The sequence below is a fragment of the Pogona vitticeps genome, chromosome 2, assembly GCF_051106095.1.
Source record: "Pogona vitticeps strain Pit_001003342236 chromosome 2, PviZW2.1, whole genome shotgun sequence".
NCBI classification, from domain to species: Eukaryota; Metazoa; Chordata; class Lepidosauria; order Squamata; family Agamidae; genus Pogona; species Pogona vitticeps.
In genome coordinates this window covers 223,419,408-223,437,582 of record NC_135784.1, presented here as the reverse complement: position 1 = coordinate 223,437,582, position 18,175 = coordinate 223,419,408, and the positions used below count along the sequence as shown (strand labels likewise).

Here is an 18,175-nt window from a genome sequence, read left to right as displayed (position 1 = left end):
TTCCTTGCAGAATTCCACACACACAAAGCATAACCACCACCACCCCAATCAAGAAGCAGCATGCAGGGTTAAAAAATTAAAATCAAGTTTGAACTTGGGCATTCAAATTCCACACAAATCCACAGAAACCCCCAGCCAAAAAAACCCCTGCAATTTCCCCAATGAAAAAACCCCCCATAACCAAAGCCAGACAGACCCAAATTCCCCCTTGCAAAAATCATCAGAGTTTTGCAATACAGTACAGATACACTGTAAAACCCACCACCCACCCAGGAGAAGAAATGCAAGCTTACCTTTGAAAGTTCTCCAGCACAGAAAGCATCCACAAGACAGAGCAAAGAGGCAAAGCCAACCTTTGAACTGCATGTGGGAAAGTAAACCCAGGATGCATGGGGAAGGTTTTTTATTCCTTCCCTGCACAGGCGCAATGCATCCTGGGTACAGGCAGTTAGAAGAACAAATTAGCATTGCCAAACAGCCACCTTTCCCGCTCTTTTTTGAAAACATTGTTAAGTGAAAAAGGGGACCCAAAATGCAATCGTTCTGTGAAGCATGGTCCCAAAATCGTTGTGTGAAAATTCCCCATAGGAAACAAACATTGTTGTGTGAATTTATCATTGTGTGAGGCACTCGTTGTGCGAGGCACCACTGTATAAAGAAAGTAGCATATACACTATAACACCTGTATCAGTTCCATAATCTGCTGTGGATGTCTGAAACCACAGGTATGAGGGAATCTTATGTAAAACATAAAAAGATGTGGGACAAAGGCCACAAGGGGACACCCTTGTGTGTTGTATATAGGACTGCTGCAAACAGTGGGTAAGTGAAACCACAGATTTTCACAGATTGGTCCATCGGATACGGGGGTCCTGCTATACAATAATGTTTACATAACCCCAGAGTTCTTCTACAGAGTTCTTCTCTAACTTTCTTTGTACTTATCTAAAGAAACTTTGGAGGAGAGTTGTTTCTTTATGCATACCTGACATACTGCACACACTAGAAAAAGGGAAAGAGAGAATGTTGAGTGGGTGGCATGAAAAATGCCACATTTGAACCAGCTCTCCATATGAAGCCTATTATAGAGAAATGCCCAACTCTGTTTTGATCCCTTCCAGCACCCCTTCCAACTGCAAATAAATATGTTGTATTATACACAAAGAAGGTCAGGCTGCATGTTAGTTTTCCTTATATTTTCCTAGAGCAAATATAATTGTGTCCTCTTCCGCTCCTGCAGTCCTTTCGTCGCCACTTCCCCTGCTGTTGTACTAAAATGCAACTCCTCCGTTTCTTTGGAAGGCGAGGTGGGTCTTTTCTCCAGTTCATGAAATCAACCTGCTCTCCATCATTCCATTCTAATAGGCCCAGTTTTCTGTGATCGCTCAAGCCTATAATGAATGAAAATGTACAGATTGATGGCCATCTAACAACTTCAAATCAAATTGAACTCAAAATTCTTATCTGACTCTATATGTCACAACTGTCCAACCTATATATAAATATAAATATGTATATTTGTAGCAAGAAGTATCTTGATAGCTATACTCTACATTTAGAGATGTTTAAGATTTTGGAAGCTCCCTGTGTGGGATTGTGTTTAGACAAGGGAAAAAGCCCGTAAGAGTGATTTAGCACCAGTAGCAGGAAAAATGCAATGAATGGCTCCAACCCCTTGGCCAGTCCTCTGATAACATCTGGTCAAGGCCACTCTTCATAAGACTCCAATATGTACTTAAGCCACAAGCTCTTCAGGCAAAAGGGAAACGCTCCAGAAGAGTGGTTAGCAGTTGGGAGAGAGGCCAAACCAACAGAGTTCCAATAAAAAGAGTTGGTGAGCCTGGAAACCCTTTACCAGCAACCTGAGAATTTCCCTCTGGTGGAAGACTGGAAGAGCTTGAGTATGAAAAGTTTTAAAACATAAGTATTTCAAAAAGATTATCTTAAAAAAATTGATGGAAAATGTATTATCTTTGCTGTAATATCCAAACTGAACAATGACTTTCTGCTTCATACACACCTATCCAGAAAGATCTCCTTCCACTGAAGTTCCACAGCCATTTCATTTGCGATGTTGAAGTCACACTTACTAAACTGCCATGATACCTAGGTGTAAGAGATTTTTTTTAGAGTCAGAAGTAGCACCTGTCCTCTTGATTGAGGTGGAGAGCATACACTCCCTATAGTATTAATAGGTTATAATATGAACAATATACAACAAAATTGAAGCCATGAGAATACATTTTATGAAACCATTTAGGACAGCATTTTGTAATGGAGCACCATCCCCCACTTTCTTACATATTGTTGCCATTATTCCCTAAACACAGAGCTGAAAGGCAATAAGTATCTCTCTCTCTCTCTCTCTCTCTCTCTCTCTCTCTCTCTCTCTCTCTCTCTCTCTCTCTCTCACACACACACACACACACACACACACACACACACACACACACACACACACACACACACACACACACACACCATCTCCAGCTCCCTGTTGCATACCCTTTCTCGTACAGTACTGTTTGGGAAATTAGTCACGCAATTGGTCGCACAACAGGAAGTGACGTTGTACTCCTTATTTGCCCTGGCATTCTATATTTACAGGATATATGCCTGTGTATGTTTGGTATTTCTTTAATAGTAAGGGCTTTAGTACGAGAATTTGTAAGCAGAAATCTGTTCCTGGAACTGGGATTTCCGTACCTTCTCTCTGTTGAAGCCTCTTGTATCTCCCACAATCCTGAGGGCCAGAATCTGCTGCACAACCTCATGGAATGTAACAAGGAAAGATGCACACCGAGGAAGGAATAGGGAAAATTGCAGGTTCTTGTTGCCTCGCATTAGAAGAGGCTTCTATTCAAAATACAGTCCCTTTGGATCCAGCTTGTATCTCTAACCACATTTGAATACTATTTCTGCTGAGCGCACTACCCTAAAATATTTACTTGGAAATCAGTTTTATGAATTTCAGTGGAACATTAAGGTGAGTGTGTAAATGCAAGAAATTTAAAAAACTTTAAAGAGAAGGCCAGAAGTTCTAATTACTAAGCCCAATCAAAATTTCAAACACATTAGAGAAAAGAAATATATTAGTTTGTTGTTGTTTAGTCGTTAAGTCATGTCCGACTCTTTGTGACCCCGTGGACCAAAGCATGCCAGGCCCTCCTGTCTTGCACTGCCTCCTGGAATTTGGTCAAATTCACGTTGGTAGCTTTGATGACAGTGTCCAACCATCTCATCCTCTGTCGTCCCCTTCTCCTCTTGCCCTTACACTTTCCCAACATCAGGGTCTTTTCCAGGGAGTCTTCTCTTCTCATGAGATGGCCAAAGCACTCAGGGTTGATTTCCTTCAGAATGCATAGTTTTGTTCTCCTTGCAGTCCAGGGGACTCTCAAGAGTCTCCACCAGCACCACAATTCAAAAGCATCAATTCTTCAGCAGTCAGCCTTCTTTATGGTCCAGCTCTCACTTCCATTCATCACTACTAGAAAAACCATAGCTTTGACTATGCGGACCTTTGCCAGCAAGGTGATGTCTCTGCTTTTTAAGATGCTGTCTAGGTTTGTCATCGCTTTCCTCCCAAGAAGCAGGCGTCTTTTAATTCTGTGGCTGCTGTCACCATCTGCAGTGATCATGGAGCGCAAGAAAGTAAAATATGTCACTGCCTCCATATCTTCCCCTTCTATTTGCCAGGAGGTGATGGGACCAGTGGCCTAAATGCCGTAGGAGATTACTATCTCATTACCTAGAGAGTGGATTGTGGATAGAGCTAATAGTTATGTGAATTCCATTCTACTTATCTGTTCTCACCTTAACACTAAGACTACTTTAATATGCCCATAGGATAATAGCTGTTAATAATGTTGGACCTCACACTTATTCCAGGCATTTTTACAACTGTCCTTGTCTGGATTTTCTCTCCATCTTGTCTTCTCCCCATTTGGTTTTACCAGAGGTCATATGATACCTCAAAAGTGTGCACATTATGGACATTTACAATTGCTTTTAATCAAAAAACTGCCTACCTATGAATTTGGGAATTTGGATGTTGTTTAACATTCAGATGGGGTGGTTCTTGTAGAAGCAACAAACACTGAATATAAACATTTTGGCTACAGTGATCCAAGACCTAATTTATAAAACTGAAGCCTTTAAAAATAGGCCCAACTGTTGGCATTGACTTCTGCTGGCAAAACTAAAACTCCACAGTTGGTGAAAGAGTAGCTGGATACAGGGGTATAAAACATAAGGCTTCTTACTTTCTCCTGCAACTCTGGGCAGCTACAGTCCACTTGGCTTTTGAATCAGTGATCAGGACATAGCATCTTCCATCATGATGGCTCCATTCAGGAGGACATGGTTTCACAGAAGCATCCTAGAATTAAATAATTTCACTTCAGAATGATTTGCTAAGTAGTGTCCACCTTCTGGAAAACTGAAATTGTGCCAGTTCAGAATTAGCTTGGGGAAGTGAACTGTTTTCCAAAACCCAGAAAATACTAGCTTCCTGTGACAATATCGTGCTTGAAGAAAATCCAGTTCCCAAGCAGACCCTACTATCATGCAAAGCAGCGGCAGCCCCCTTGCTACTCCTTATGTGTTCCTTGGCCTTTCCCCTTCTTTAGAGGACACTGCTGTGCGTATGCCATGCAGCCTCTCCAGCACTTCTTAAACAAGCCCAGTGACCTGCGGCATGTTGGAGGACTCCATGCTGTTCCCAGAGGTGAAGAAAAATCTAACTTCCAGTCTAGTCAACTTCCATATATGGAATAGAGAAGTGTGCCAGCTTCTTTATCACCTCATGCACCAAAACATCTAAAGCTGTTTCTGGCTAGGAGAACCGACCCAGCTGCTCACACTCAAGAAACTGACCATTCTTGTTACAGAGCATGATGAGTCCACCTCTTTACCATACTGAACCAAAAAAAACCCTACTGTATTTGATAGCAATCATGTTTTCTAGGTCACAAGTTATCCTGAAAAGGTGGTGAGTAGTCTGTGCCAAAGCAGTGTAGTGAGACAGATGGACAAGCGAACAACAGAAAATTGAACCATGACCAAACAGAGCCATGAAGTGAGTTTATAAACCCTAGCATTCCACCAGCCTCTACAACCCAGATGCACCTTTGCTGAAAACTGGAGGGCTTGCAGACAGATATTACTGTTCTCTTTTTCCAAATGGTTTCCAATTCAAACACACATGCTGATTGCTACCTTGTTTGGGTTAGTCCACAATGTCCAAGAAATTCCATCACATTGATACATCTTCTGGGTGCTTTTTTCAAAATGCAAGAAACCCTTCACATCCGATGTGCAGCTCTTTGGGAAGGAAAGGCTCTGGGCCTAAATCAGGAAGAGATGTTTACAAAAAGAGACAAAACAATTTTCATAGACTCTCTCTCCAATGTTTATAAATTAGTATTCCAAGCCGGCCTTTTGAATTTATAATGCTAATTTTCTAAATATTCAAACTTCTTTTATAGTTGATTATTGCTCAATCATTCAGACAGATCTTTTCTTCATCAGACTTGGAAGTGACATTGCTGAATATATATATTGGTAAATCTTTCAAATACTTTACAACAAGTGTGGCCACAGTATAGCCCGCATGCCACATGTGGCCCACCAAGACTTATTTTGTGCCTCCTGTTTGCCAAAAAAAACCAAAAACCATTCTTGAAAAGATCCAAACCCTACCTCACCAAAGGTATGTGTACACACACACACACACACACACACACACACACACACACACACACACACACACACACACACACACACACACACACACACACACACACACACACACACACACACACACACACACACACACACACACACACACACACACACACACACACACACACACACCCTACCTTACAGTGGATATTCAGTCACTTCAGGTTTGGATTTTTTTATTATTATTATTTTATTTTTTGCTTTAAAAAATTCAGTCCTGATGGAGCACCTGGTGGCACCTGAGGGGATCAGTTTTGCCCCCCAATCCAACCAAAATTGCTCATCCCTTCCTTACAACACTCATTGCCATTTCTTCTCTCAATGACCATAAAATGAGCATTCTGATGCATGAAGGTGGAAACACCCACACACCCGCACATGAACACTACATATCTGATTTACACTTTTCTGCAATAGTACATATGGCAGAATGCAGAAACAGAGAATAAAAGATTTTTATATCAGAATGTTGGAATCTGTAGAAATTCTGTTTTCTTGATAGAAAACAAACAACTAAAAAAAGTGTTGAAATAAAAAACTTTTTTTGAGATTAAATGTAATGGTAGCAGACCCATGTATTTAAACTAGACTTTGACAAAACTAGTTACTTTAAAGATTTTTCCCCTCTTAATATCAGTGGCATAACTACATTACCCACCCCTCCCAAAAACCTAATTCCTTCTGTAGTTACTTTAGCTTTTTAGTCACTTGTCTAGTTACAGGTGTTTGGCTTCCCTAAATGTTGGAGAAGGAATATCACACAATTCAACCATTGACTTGTTTTGTGCTGTGTGCTAATGCTTAGTGCTGAGTTGTGGCAACAGTGACATGGTGCGTATTGTACCACTGGCACTAAAGTGTCATTTTTAAAAAATAACAAAAAACTTACTTTAAAAGTAAAAAATAATTTTAAAAATACCTAAAATAAAGCAGGGATTAACTGCTTTGAAGGGCCTTGGAAACACACAATGTGCTGTATGTAGGGCTGCCTTTGAAGACGGTCTGGCGACTGCAACTGGTCCAGAATCGAGCTGTGCGGCTGGTGAGTGGCGGGGCCGCTAGAGAACATATCAAGCCAATTCTGTTTAAGTTACATTGGTTACCAGTTGCTGCCCAGGCCCAATTCAAAGTGCTTGTTTTGACATGTAAACCCCTAAACGGCTTGGGCCCTGGATACCTGAAGAACGGCCTCCTTCCATATGAACCTACCCGGCAGTTAAGATCTAGCCAGGGGGCCCTTTTGAAAGAGCCATCCCTCAAGGAGGTAAGAGGGAGGGCTTGTAGAGCAAGGGCCTTTTCGGCAGCTGCCCCCAGACTATGGAACGCCCTCCAAACTGAGATTCGTCTGGCGCCAACGCTGATGACATTTCAGTGCCAGGTCAAAACCTTCCTGTTCCAGAAGGCTTTTAATTGAAATATCAGCTGTGGGTCCAATGGCAATTTTTAGAGTTTATATTTTAATTGCATTTTAATTGTTTTGATTTTTTATTGTATTTTAAATGTTGTAAGCCGCCCAGAGACCTTTGGGTAGTGTGGGCGGCATATAAATAAATAAATAAATAAATAAATAAATAAATAAATAAATAAATAAATAAATAAATAAATAAATAAATAAATAAATAAATAATAAAAGTCATTTTTCAAACTCTGGATTAAACTGCGGTTGTTCCTAGCCAAATATAAAAAGGGGCTAGGGATCCAGTCTTAAAAGCAAAACAAACATACTCCTGGGAATCCTTTCATCAAATGTTTTTCTCTGTAATGTATCCTGGCATCGCTTTTCCCCAACTGGATTCACTTCTAATATGGTAGCCTGACTTGAAGAAAAGCATTTAGAATGTGCGAAAGTGAACAGGCAGATTATGTCCCCATTTGTCATCTGGCATACCTGATTGTTGGCGGATCTCATTTAAACACATCAGCATGCCCCCATAATGTCTAATTTTAACTTAAAAGTAAAATGGAATGAGATTGTATTTTCTTTTAATAGAAAAAGCACTACTCATTTACTCATTTTTATTTTTATTTTATTTGCATACTACCTTTTTTAATAAAACGATTCAAAGTGGGTCAGAATAACTGAGCTACAAATATACATTAAAAATTTAAAAATAGGGTATTATAAAGAAAATGATCACACAAACACTAAAAGAACCTCAGTGTTCCATGGGAAGTGTAGTTCAGTGAGGCATCCCCCCCCCAAGAGTTTAATGGCTAGCAAGATGACTTTCCCACAGAGCATTTCAATTGATCAGGAGCACCTCTGTCTTTTCTAGATTAAATTTAATTCTGTTTACCCTCATCCAGGCCATTAACAACAACAGAGACTGGTTTAGAACAAGAATATCCACTTGCCCAGTTCCCTTCTGGATGCTCTTATAAGTCAGAAAGGGGAAGGATCCACACACATAGTGGGGTCACCTCTCTGAGGATCCTGTCCATCCTTTGTCTGTACATATACTAGGGGTAGTACATATACTAAGAGTATAACAAAATAAGAAACAAACAATACAAACAACTTACTTTAAAAAACACATCAGTGCCATTTCTAAACAGAGAAGAAGGATGGACCTGAAAGGAAAATTAAGTCTGATTACTAACAGAAGCTTAGGGCCAAACCACATGTTACAGACAACCCATCATTGAATACCAGTTAGTGTCCCATTCAGGCAGACATTTGTGACTAAGCAAGCATACTTGAAGATCAACTTCGTGTTTAGCGCCTGATGACCAAGCACAAAAGAGCAAGATAATTTACGAACTATGGGAGATGTGAAAAGTTCCTGCGATGATAATCAGACATTCTTAGAACTGAAGGAATTCCACCTTCCAACGATGACTTAAGTGAGATATCTAGTTTAGCCTTCCTATCATTTGGGAAAGGGAATGGGCTGTTCAACCTGATCAGTGCTCAAAAACTGCATCCATGTTTTGACCTCATCTGCCCTTATCAGGTGAGGGTTTTTTTCATACAAAATACACTGTTTAGCAGCAACAATGGAACAATTCCTCTCCACCAGTCGAGTGATCATGCTTACTGTTTTGCGATTTCCAACAGGCCTTAGCCTGCTCCTTGAAAGATTTACCGAGATGAATTTTGTTAGCTTGTCTCTTCTCTCTTTTGCCATCTCTTTGGAAAGAGACATTGGGATCCCTTCCAAGTGAACAATGCCATGCCTGGAAGATGAAGAGGAGCCTGGAAGCAACATCCCTTTCATCCATAAGTTGTGACCGTTTTGGCTGGAGGGATGGGATGAGTGGCACTGACCTGAAAAGCAAATAAGATGGCAGACGGTCAGTCCTTTTTATATAAAAGCCGATCGCTGGTCACATTTGATGTGGGCGATGAAACAGCTTGTAATTAGAAGCAGAATTTTTTTATCTGATGTTAATTTCTTCCTTTTTGAAACTAGTTTTTTTGTTTATTTCTCTATTTGATTTGTCAACTGAAAAGCAGTTTAGCAATCCATCTAATGTATGAGATATGGGAAGTGTCACTTTTGAAAAAGAATCCACTTCCTAAAACTCTAACATATTATTGGACAAAGTGTGCCCTCATGAGCAGCTGGCCGTTTGCTCCATTATTTGAGCAAAGACCTACATTTCTAGGACCAATCTGCATATTAATCACTTCCTCACTTTAGCTCTAAGCCAGGCAGATGAAAAAAACTTGTACTGTATGACCTGTGAGGTATTTTCTGGGAATTGCAAAGCATTCAGTGTTAGTGGAAGGGTTAGCATTAGCATTAGTAATAGGCTTAGCGTTAGGGTTACCCAACCATGTGTTTTCTGGATCCACTCCTGAATTCCAACACCCTTTGTGGATAGGGCCAGTCTACTATCAGTCACAATATGCCAGCTGCTTCTTCCTTCATAGCCACCGAACAATGGCAACAGTGGTTGTTGTGAGTTTTCCTCTGTCTGTGCACAGAGATCTGACACCGGCCACAGAGACTGGCGAAACGTTAGGAAGAAAAATCTTAAGAACACAGCCAAACAGAAAAACAGAAAACCCACAACAACCTATGGCATAGAATACTCGAATCTCACCATTAGAGTGGCCTTCTAAATCAATTTTACTTGTAGCTGTGCCTAGATCTCTATTTATGCAGTTTTAACATATGTATAGACCAGCTGTTGCCATAAGACCCTCGAGGAAGTGTATAATAGGGATTAAACACATAACATTAAAACCTTGATAAGAGTAAAGTCAGTTAATAATCACATTGAGAGCCAGTGTGATATGAGTGCTGGTCCTGGATTCAGAGCTCCAGCTAACTATGATGCTCACAGGATAATCTTGGACCAGTCATTATCTCTCAGCTTCACTTACCTTTACAGTAGGAGTAGTCAAGTTCTGAAAGTCCAGGGGTCATTTTTATCTTCCTGTAGATGTTTGGAGACCACGCCATGCCACAAGTTACAATTGTCAAACAGATAAGGATATGTTGACCCTGTTACAAAGTGTCAAGGTGCTTCAAATGTCTGAGCTTCAGTTAACATCCCACTCTAGTTACAATTGTGGATGAAAAACTAGTTTGAGAGAGCAGGCAGGGATTTGTATTCCCACTCTGCTGCAGGACAGATAGGACAGAATACCCTTATCTGAACACTGCAGTGCCAAAGGGAACCACAGTGGACATTTTGTGTTTAGTTTCAGGGCCTTTATCAGGCTGGGCATTGGAGGAGGAGTGGGTGGGAATGGAGGAAAAAAGAAGATCCAAACTGAGTTACAAATTCAATTATTCCTAACCATGCAAAGAAACTGTTCATTGTGATGCATCTCTACACAATGGGTTTACTTTGTTCAATTGGAGCACAAATAATTAGGGCAATTCTTCCAATTTATTTGTTTGAGCTCCAATATATTTACAAAAACCATAAATTAAAAAAATTATAAGGTACATAGATCATCTATTCTATTGTCATCATCATTAGCATAGCCTCGTCACTTTTCAGAAATATATGTAGGAACTTTCCAGTAAAAATGCCACCCCAAGACAAGAAGGCAGAACATTACTAATCTCACAGCTATAAGGATGGGGGCTTCCTTTGAAGGCAGAAGCCAAATTTTGGGCTTAGTATTAGGAGAAGGGTGTTTTGGTGTGATGGTGTTAGTTGTTTTGCCCATGTTCTTGTTGATTCCGTCATGCTGTGCTTCCTAAACAGAAAAGGCATACAGACAGCCAGAGGGAGAAAGGACTCAAACTGTCAAAGCTGTTTACTTTTTTTAAAAAAGGAAAGAAAGCATTTTGGTCCAAGGGTAAGTGTTAGCAACAACATTTGTGTATTGAAAAATAAGTCATTTCTCAGCCCAGACTGCTCCAGATTTTATTAGGAAGATCAAAAGAGAATACCTCCTTTTGAGTCCAAAATTTTCACTACAGCTTTTGTCCTGCTGCCAAGAACAGCATTCACAGGGGAGATGAGAACTACTTCAAAGACCTCTTCATCTTCCTCTAATCCATCATAGGTAATTGCTATATTCCACATCTTGGTTGACATTCCTACCAGAAGTAAACACTTTAATTACACTTTAATTGCTTTTTCAATCAACCTAGGTGTTGGAGAAACATATTAATTAACATGTCTACATTTACAACAGGCTGGCTTGTATATACTATTGTGATCCTGCCCACTGATTGGACTCCTGTGGTTTTCCCAAATAACACTAACTAGAGACCATATTTGTTCCTGAGCAATAATGATTCCATTCACCCTATAACAAAGATCTGCTTTGGTGGGTGGGGATACAAAATAATAGCATACAGTTGATAGGAAAAATGTGTTGGATCTTCATGTACATCTAAAATAAATCTGGGGAGCTTTTTGACATGTAATTGCAGGAAAGCCACTGCTGTTTTGAAAAACTGCAATTTCAGTCATCCATGACAATTTATTGTGTTTTCCCATGGCCATACATGGCAAATACTGTACCTGAGAGCATCTCACTGCTTATGAGTAATAGTAATTACTAATAGATACCTCCCACCTCCTGAAAACAACTCTCAAGGAACTATGGGAGAAGTGAATTTGCCACTAATATCAATGAAATGTTGAAGTTTCTCTTTGAGCAAACATTAAAGGAACCTTGAAAAAAACACTCAAAAATGAACAAATGCATCTTAATTGCTCCAGATGTAATAAAGAGCCATGTGTCACCTTTAAGACTAACAATTTCAAGAGTAATAGTCCTAAGAGCCACTGAGTTTCATATAGGATCACACTTTTTAAACAGGGGAGGGGGAGATGCCACTTTTTGCTATAACTGCAAGCTGCCAATTGGATGTGGTTTCAGAAATGCAGCCCCCCAGTGAGTGTGGTGACAGTGACCATCTTTAAAAAATGCACAGCCTGAGCTGGATCCTAATGCAAAAGTCCAAAGCAAATTTTGGAGAGCAGAAGAATTTCAGAAATTTAGAAAGAAAGTGACTGTCGCAGGAAAAACAACAAAGAATCTTGTGGAACGTTCAGTCCTGTAATTTTTGTCTAACAAGATTGGGTGAGACATTCTAATCCCTACCACCAGAAGTGAAATTGGAAACCTACACCTTTGACTTGAACCTGCAACCTCCATTTTTGAAACTTGTTTTTAACGAAGGAGCTTGGTGCACCTATCCAGCCATGATTTTTGGAACTTCTGTGCTTCTCTTGCACTCCCTACAGCTCCATAGCGCTCATACAGCGTTGAAAGTTAGCTTATGTTTCTGATCTTTTTAATGGTCTAATAAAGGTATCACCTTCCCTTGCCTTTAGATTGTGTACAAGAACCACATGACTGTTTTTTGTTTGTTTGTTTTTTGTGGTGCCTTAAGGATTCACTAGTTTCATTTGGTGTACATTTGGGGGACGTGGCCTATGTAATGTGATGACTCTTACATCTGATAACATGAGCTGCAAGCTACAAAACTTATGCTACATAAAATTATTCAGTCTCTAAGTACCACACGACTCACAGCAGTTTTGAAAGAAGGAAAAAGCACTTGGGTAGCGGGCAGCATTTCACAATTTGATAATCGGGGTTCAGAAGCTACCATTATGACCTGAACAACGTGCTGCATTCCCTTCTCTCCGAGATCTTTTTCATATAGCTTATTTGTGGCTCAAAATCTTTTCTGCATAGCTGGGCCCACAAGGCTGTCTTAGTATATATTAAATGCTGAACCTATGCATAGATTGGTCCGTACCACATGGGGAGGCCTCATGCCAGTGCCAGCACTCCAGAAAGGTGCTAAGCTGACACAGACTTTCCATGTCATAGAACAGAAGATTCATGTGGTGCAACAATTAACTATGTTACAGCAGCCATATGGAGCTCCCGAAAGACAGAAGGGTTTTTCTGCATTTATGTAATCACCTTTGTGAGCAGCCACATGAAATGTGTTCTCCCCTTCCATGTTAAACAAGTTTAAAATTTATCTATGTATATGTTTTTAGATATATTTGAATCATGCTTTTCAACATCAGAGATATCAGACCAACAACTAACAACTGAAACCAATCCTGTAAAATAGCCAATCATAAATGTTAAAATATTGAACAATACGAAAGGTAGATGGTAGAACCACTATCATGGAAAAGTACACCACATAAATAGAGATCAACTGTTAACTTTTCAGTGCCTTCATAAACAGAAGGGACTATTTAAATGACACTCATACGATAGAAAATTAATTGCCAGGACAGTCTCTGCACTGAGAGGGTTCATCTCACATCCGAGGGACTATCTACCATAACTCTAATGTCAGTGGGGCTCAACAAAAGACCTCCAAAGGAGATCTAATGTTTAGGGCAAGTTCACATGGGAGAAAATGGCTTCAAATATGCTTGTCTCACGCTGTATATGGTTTTAAAGAGTCAAGTCCAGTAGTATGAACTCAACCAGAAAAAAGTGCAGCTGTTCTTAAACTACTGAAATACGGTCTGAATCCCCAGGTCCCAAGTGATGCTTCTGAAGAGTACAAGACAAAGCATTATAGTAACTCAAATAAAATACTATGGAAGTGTGGGTAACTGTGAGCAAAGTTTATCTATGTCTTAGTGGTGTATAGGCCAGTCTTTGTGCACTTAGGCCTTCAAAGCAAAGGCTGATTTAATAGTACCCCAATGTGGGTCCTTTAATCCTTGTTGAGAGGTGGTAAAACCCCACAGATGAAATCCTACAACCTAGGTCAGATGCACAGACCACCCAATATAAAACCAGTCCATTTTGTGTGGACTGGTTTTAGTTCGTATTTCTCTGGTCATCCACTCTCATTAAAAGCTTACCTGGATCAAACTGAACAAGCTGGGAAGGAGCTACTGTAAAATCCCTTCCTGATAAAGCTGTCACTTCATTGACCTGAGGCAGAAAAATCAGAAAACACAATAGAAAACACAGTTCAGCATAACTGCATACGAAGGTGCTAAGTCTGAGAGGACATAGCCTTGCTAACACATGGCAATGGGCATCCTAGGAAACAACTGCAGTGTAATATGAACAACTATACCCAAATCCAGATCCAGAAGATATGTTTCCAAGGTTACACTATTAATTGTTGGTGGTTTCAGCATGAAAATGTAGGAAGTACTACTTTGTTAGGCTCCTAGTATTTATATCACTCTTCTCTAATCCAGACTACGTACTAATTATAGGGACCACTATTGCATACTGCTATTCTTCTGTCCACACAATAGCTAACCAGGCTGTGTCCTCAGATCAAAGGTATTATAGGAAACTGAAATTGTGGGCTTATGTACATAGACTGACACAAACTGCAAACAACACAAAAAGAAGAGTAGAAATAAAGAAAGTACAACAATTTAAAAACGCTCAAAATCAAAGTTAAATTTTAGGAAAGAGTCATTATAGTACTTATATTTGCGAAGGCTTTCACGGCCAGGATATAATGTATACTGGACAACACCAGCAATCATTACATCAGACTGCACAGGGAACACATTGAAATCCACAAGCACCAGCACAGTTTCAACAAAAAAGAGGAAAGTATGAAGCTCAACAAAACTTGGCTCCCAGCTATCAAACATTCTACGTGCAAAAGGTCAACGAACTCTACCCACCCAAAAGGACAGGGGATCACTACACACAAAAGACCACAGGAACAGCTAATCTCTTCTCCTTAGCACAACAATACACCCACAACAATACACACTAATCACCCATCTACAGAAAAAGACAAAAGCCTATCTCACAGCCATAAATACTGCACTCCCAAGCCAACTACACCAGAGCACAGGTTGCTGTCCTCTGAAGATGGCGGCCACAGAGACTGGCACAACATTAGGAAGAACAGCCTTCAGAACACGGCTGTGACATGGCCCAATCGTTTAATTTTCACAGGCAGAACACCCACATTTTCACAAACTTCATAAACATCTTGTTGCATTTCAATTGTAGACCATTCCACTTCCAGCCTGTTTTGAGGCAAGAGAGAGGAGTGAGGGAGAAAGAGAGGTGGGGGAATGAAAACACAGGAGAAATGAGATCTGCAAGGGACCTTACGGATCATCCAGTCCAGCCCCTGCCAAGGAGGCACAGTGGGGAACTGAATGCCTAACCTCTGGCTCTGCAACCAGAAACCTAAACCACAGAGCTATCGTTCAGTTTATAGTTATCTGTTCCAGATCTTCTGCTCTCTGCTCTTCAGTTTCTTTTTATCTTAGATGGCACTCGGACTGGGCAGTCCTTTCAACTGAGGATAGAGTATGAGAGATATCATTTGCTTTACTCACCATGGAATGCTTTCTGTCTTAACATTCCAGGACACTGACCTCTTCCGCATGACTTTCCTGCACAGAATGCTGTTTTCTAACTGGCCAGGTCTCAAACCTGAGCTACGGTAAACAGGCCTTTAAACTATGTTTTCTCTTCAGTCAAAGGGTATTCCTTTACGTTTATGATAATATTACCTTTACTGCAACAAAAGCAGAATCTGTGACATGGCCCAATCGTTTAATTTTCACAGGCAGAACACCCACATTTTCACAAACTTCATAAACATCTTGTTGCATTTCAATTGTAGACCATTCCACTTCCAGCCTGTTTTGAGGCAAGAGAGAGGAGCAAGGGAGAAGAGGGAGAAAGAGAGGTGGGGGAATGAAAACACAGGAGAAATGAGATCTGCATTGGAATCCCACAAGCAGTCCCAGGTGACTGAGGATTTCAGACAGGCAAACTTTGTTTTGGTTGTTAGTGCAAACACTGCTTTCTTAGGGTCAAGAAGGAAATTGGTTTGAAAAGACATAAGCTTAGACTAATTTCAACAAATACCTACCCCACTTAAATCTTGAATGCAGTTTCATGCTTAAGCTCATTCCTGGGATTGCAATGTGTATTCACACTAAGAGCAGTAACTCTGAGTATAAACAGAATCCATTTACCTTACCATAGTAGTGATAAGGCAGCCCATGCCCTTGCTTATACATATATACTGTATTTGGAAACCAAAACATTTCAGTCTGGTATACTGGCAAGTTTGTATATAATGAGAGATTAAGCTAAAAAAATTAAACTGAAGAGTTAGCACTTAAACTGATAAGTTAGCACTGAGCAGTTCGAAAGCATGCAAAAAGGTGAGCAGATAAATAGGTACCACCTTGTTGGGAAGGTAACAGCGTTCCATGTCTAGTCACGCTGGCCATGTGACCACGGAAACTGTATTTGGACAAATGCTGGCTGTATGGCTTGGAAACGGGGATGAGCACCATGCCCTAGAGTCGGACACGACTAGACCAAATGTCAACATCATTTACAGGTCAGGACCCTTATGATGTCGTAGGCAAGGTCTCATGTCACTGATGGAGTAGTGGTCAAGGGTTGGGAGAAAAGCAGGCACAACACACATACAGGTATCTTCTCACAGTAAAGTACCTCACAGTAAAGTAGTTCCTTGTTTATGTTTACTAGAGTTTCTTGCAGTAGGGATAAGATACAAATATGATAAACAGAAGTGAATCAATGTGTTCTGCTGCCTGGGACAGTTGTTATCAACACCATTAGATTCTCAGTAGAAAAGCACATAAGTGGCATTTGAATCGTATTTCAGTACTAGAAAGGAGGCAAGGCCCTACACTAGACCTCAGGAGACCAGCAGGGATGAAGGGTGAATCAAGTGAGAAGGTTCACCCCAAAATGTTGGATGTTCCCCCAGCTATTTAGTCTAAGGTGGGAGGATGTTACATGCAGCCTGCAGAATGCCTGCACCCTAAGGGTGTAATATAGCTCCATGGGCATCCTAAAAAGTTTGTAATTTAAAAACTATTTTGGCCACTAAAGGACACAAAAGGACTATTTTAGAAGGGGAAAAGGGTATTCTTTTTTTAAAAAAAAGTCTTAAGAAGATGTGCAGCTCTCAAGGGTCGAGGAATGGGCATGTGTAGGACCCTCAATCTCTGCAAATTACTGCCCCCTGCCCTCATTATAAGGGATATAACATAGGGTATATGGCACTCACTATTTCTTTCCTACTTCTCAATAACTGCCTCCTGAGGAGGACGTTAGCACTGGTTTAAAAAATAAACTTTAAGTATCCCAATTAAAAATAACTAAAAGGACAAACTGGGGGTCTTGAACTGCTATGGCCTTTATCTGAATTAGCCAGTGTAGGTTAGCTGGAATACGATTGTAATGGAGGCCTGCATCTACCCCATAACTAGCATGAGAAGCCATCCTAGATTTAGACAGGAGAGCAAGACATGGCTAGTGCCTATGCCACTGGTGGCATGTGTCCCACAGGTTGGTGGCCTAGAATCTCAGGCATTCTACTGATTATGAAAGCTCTTTGGCTGCATTCTTTGTTGCATGAAACTAAAATATAAATTACACCTGCATGCCACGTTTAGAAGGCTTATAAGATTAGGTTTGGTTTAAACTCGCTAGCCTCAAAATTAATTTGGGCAACATTTATTTATGGCTGAATAAAGAGACGTCTAGTGTCTAACCATGGAACTGAAGCAAGGTACATCTTTCCATACTGTTTATCTTTGCTCAAAACCAAGTTGTAATATATATATGCATTTGAAATTGAGGTATGAGGTAACAGGATCTATCTATCTATCTATCTATCTATCTATCTATCTATCTATCTATCTATCTATCTATCTATCTATCTATCTATCTATCTATCTATCTATCTATCTATCTATCTATCTATCTATCTATCTATCTATCTATCTATCTATCTATCTATCTATCTATCTATCTATCTATCTATCTATCTAAGGTAATAATGTAATAAGAATGTAAAAAATGTAATAATAAAATAAAATCCAGTCTCAAACACACTAAACAAAATTTGTACTCCATTTTATGTTTCATTAGTAAGATGCATATTTGTTTTTACAATCATATAAAGTAAAAGAGGTGCATTGGTTTTTTAAAATTCAGAATGTGAGTCCAATTCCTCATTGGTTCTCACCGAGCAATTGGAATAAT

The 18,175-nt window shown here is 40.0% G+C and overlaps 1 protein-coding gene across 6 annotated transcripts in view; it reads right to left on the bottom strand.

Annotated features, from left to right (window-relative positions):
- Positions 1 to 955: 955 nt before the first annotated feature.
- FREM1 (FRAS1 related extracellular matrix 1) overlaps positions 956 to 18,175 on the bottom strand; it is a 113,450-nt gene continuing 96,230 nt past the window's right edge. For 3 of the 6 annotated variants that reach the window (XM_020782962.3, XM_020782965.3, XM_020782964.3), the window contains 9 exons: positions 15,652 to 15,781; positions 14,011 to 14,083; positions 11,100 to 11,249; positions 8,781 to 9,010; positions 8,266 to 8,313; positions 5,218 to 5,346; positions 4,263 to 4,378; positions 2,021 to 2,106; positions 956 to 1,391 (listed from right to left, as the gene is read on the bottom strand). In XM_020782962.3, the coding sequence (XP_020638621.3) occupies positions 1,192 to 1,391; positions 2,021 to 2,106; positions 4,263 to 4,378; positions 5,218 to 5,346; positions 8,266 to 8,313; positions 8,781 to 9,010; positions 11,100 to 11,249; positions 14,011 to 14,083; positions 15,652 to 15,781 (1,162 nt within the window). In that variant the 3' untranslated portion in view covers positions 956 to 1,191. Of the gene's footprint in view, positions 1,392 to 2,020; positions 2,107 to 4,262; positions 4,379 to 5,217; positions 5,347 to 8,265; positions 8,314 to 8,780; positions 9,011 to 10,075; positions 10,197 to 11,099; positions 11,250 to 14,010; positions 14,084 to 15,651; positions 15,782 to 18,175 lie in introns of those variants that run through there. The other 3 variants (XM_020782963.3, XM_072992094.2, XR_013541460.1) reach the window with 3 other exon arrangements.